This window comes from Priapulus caudatus, unplaced genomic scaffold, assembly GCF_000485595.1.
Source record: "Priapulus caudatus unplaced genomic scaffold, Priapulus_caudatus-5.0.1 Scaffold3729, whole genome shotgun sequence".
Taxonomy (NCBI): Eukaryota; Metazoa; Priapulida; class Priapulimorpha; order Priapulimorphida; family Priapulidae; genus Priapulus; species Priapulus caudatus.
Genome location: NW_014580790.1, coordinates 1 through 2,766, shown reverse-complemented (window position 1 = coordinate 2,766; position 2,766 = coordinate 1). Strand labels below are relative to the sequence as shown.

The 2,766-nt window shown below is 46.1% G+C and overlaps 1 protein-coding gene and 1 long non-coding RNA gene across 2 annotated transcripts in view; one reads left to right on the top strand and one right to left on the bottom strand.

The window, feature by feature from the left end:
- LOC106819573 (zinc finger protein 62-like) overlaps positions 1-582 on the top strand; it is an 11,358-nt gene extending 10,776 nt beyond the window's left edge. Inside the window, exon 4 of the mRNA XM_014824187.1 lies at positions 508-582. Within this exon, the coding sequence (XP_014679673.1) occupies positions 508-582 (75 nt within the window). The remainder of the gene's footprint in view (positions 1-507) is intronic.
- Positions 583-1,571: 989 nt separating this feature from the next.
- LOC106819574 lies at positions 1,572-2,760 on the bottom strand. Its single transcript, XR_001395456.1, has 3 exons — positions 2,101-2,760; positions 2,063-2,068; positions 1,572-1,988 (listed from the first exon to the last, which is right to left on the bottom strand). It is a non-coding gene; the product is annotated as an uncharacterized LOC106819574 (long non-coding RNA).
- Positions 2,761-2,766: the final 6 nt, after the last annotated feature.

Below are 2,766 nucleotides of genomic sequence, written 5' to 3'. Positions count from 1 at the left end.
GAAAAAAAGAATAGCCAAAAAGTATGGTTGCAAACATACAAAAACACGTGAAATTGTGAGAAATTGCAATTCTTACCTGTGTTTTAATGGTTTATTATTACTATATAGTACTTAACCTAAGTTACCTAACTGTGTACGCTCTCTGAAAAGTCATGAAGTGTTTTGAATCCTAACTTGTAGGGTTGAGTCTAGGGTTGAGATAGTGTCATCAGACATGAGAATATGGCCCACAGTATGCCTCAGATTGCAGGAAAATGGCTTAAATATTTCAAAATTTTCTGGGGGGCATGCCCCCAGACCCCCTAGCTCTGGCATGCCTGCGGCACGCGTGCCTGCCGGCGGCAGCCAAGGTTAATTTCGCCCCCGGCTATCGCCGATCATCACCCCTACTCCTCGGTACGGATTTACGCCCCTGGTTATACCTACTATTTTGCGACTAGACTATTTCAATTATCGGATATTTACGGTGTTTTTACGGTTGATACATATTGTGTGAACTATTACCAGCAACTATGTCAGACTCTAAAAGAAGAGGCCAACGTGGTGCTAAAGGCGGGAACATCAGCACTAGGTCACTTGTAAAAGAACAGCCGGCCTCGTCTAGCATATTACACCTAGTATAGTGATATTCGTGTAGACGATGATGTATTTACTCCAGACGAAAAGTCGGGGGGAATTCAAAGTTAGTCAAAATCGATAGATCAACACAGCGGATTGCAGTAGAAAAGTTTGCAGGGAGACAAAGAGAGGAAGAGAGCGAGAGGAAGAGAGGGGGACAGCGAGAGGAAGAGCGAGGAGGACAGAGAGAGAGAGAGAGGAAGAGAGAGAGGGGGAGACAGAGAGAGAACCAGCGAGGGGCAGGGAGAGAAAGAGAGGAGCAGAGAGAGAGAGAGAGGGGGCAGAGATAGAGAGAGAGGGGAACAGAGAGAGGAAGTCAAAGAGAGCTAGGGGACAGAGAGAGAAAGAGAGGGACAGAGAAAGGGGGTCGAGAGAGAGAAAGAGAGAGAAACAGAGAGAAAAAGAGAGGGAAAAGGGAGACAGAGATAATGTGGCGCCCTCTAGTGGTAAGCAGGAGCTGGTTCACTCCGCAGGTGCAACTCACACGTCTGTATATAACAGCTACGCGGTGCATGACATGTACAAAAATAAAGATAAATATCTGTAAGTGTAAGATAGCAGCTACGCGTAGTATGACGTATATGCTGGTGTGTGATACATGTAAGTAGGCCTACTAAGTATGAACGCGGAACTGCCTGTGCATCCCAACCACGACTGCATATATAAAATGTAACTTATTTTAATGTAACACGTCGTTGTCTTTGTCTGAATACGCGCACGACTTCTCGCCAAAGCTGTCAACATCATTTGTTCGCGGTTTGTTTACCGTTGATGATCATAACTCCGTGTCTGACTGTCGCATGCTCCTGCGATATCAGCATTCTATGTACAACTCTGCTATTACGCGTGTGTATGGTGCGTGTTGTCCGCACATGAATGTTTGATCCCGACCGCGAAAGTATGTGAACTAACGAGAACCAGTACAGCTGACGATCGATACAACAAGATTAGAATTCCAAGTACACAATTCTGTTATTTTACAAAAATTCGGATTAAATACATTGAACAATAAATCGTCTTGTTATTATACCAACAAAATTACTAATCTGATTTTGTTATTTATAATTTTATCATCTTTATTTACAAGCTGGCAGCTCTGTGGTGGACACCAGGTGGCGACGGCTCTGCGCTGGTGGACACCAGGCGGCGGTGGCTCTGCGACAGGCACCAGGCGGCGACAGCTCTGCGGTGGTGGGCACCAGGCGGCGACGGCCCTGTGCTGGTGGACACCAGGCGGCGACGCCTCTGTGGTGGCGGGCACCAGGTGGCGACGGTGTAGGCTGCTTTGTGGCGGCGGCGGTGTGGGCTGCTCTGTGGGGTGGAGGTCCGTCGGTGGATCACAGAATCTGCGCTCTCCTGCAGGGTGTGCCCTGAAAACTGGCGACGTGCACGAAGAAAAAAGACAAAAGGAACAAAGACGACAGAAGGACAGACAAACTTTCACTCGCAACTATCACACACTGCGCCCTCCTGTGAGCGTACGTTCGTGAGGCTTGCTAAATGCAACTTAATAAGACCATAGCGATATTTATTTCCTACCCAGACCTAGCCGCCCGGCTGTCCAAATATTCGTTAATAATTTCGATATTGTCAATGTGACAATACGGCCGAAATCTGTCCATGTTTTTTTGTGGCTGAGTACGGTGGTAAGTATTTGTCAAAGAACCCATGATTGATATGAAAACCTAGAGAATCTTGTCATTTGATCCAAGCAAATGAGTTTCGATATGTTGGCTGAAAAATGCGTCTGTATATGTTTTGACATCACCGAAAAGCTGGCTATTATTGTAATGACAGAACAACCCCACGTTGTACTACCAGGACAGCCATAGAGAAATTTGAAGTACTAAAAATGCGTTTTCGTTATTGAAGTCAATTCCGCGCAATTATTAAACATTAATTTTATTCAACTATCCCATCAGGATGCCAGAGTGTACAGTACCTGGCTTACAGACAAGAGTACAGATGACAGTCCTAGTTGTCACGTTCGTCAATGTGTTAGACTACAACTAAAGATCTATGCACACACGCGCGCACACATGCACACACGCGCACGCACACACCCGCAGCCCACCCCCAACACGCGACCATACAAAACACACAATCGATACGTACATGCCAACATGTGACGTTTGTATTCATGACAAT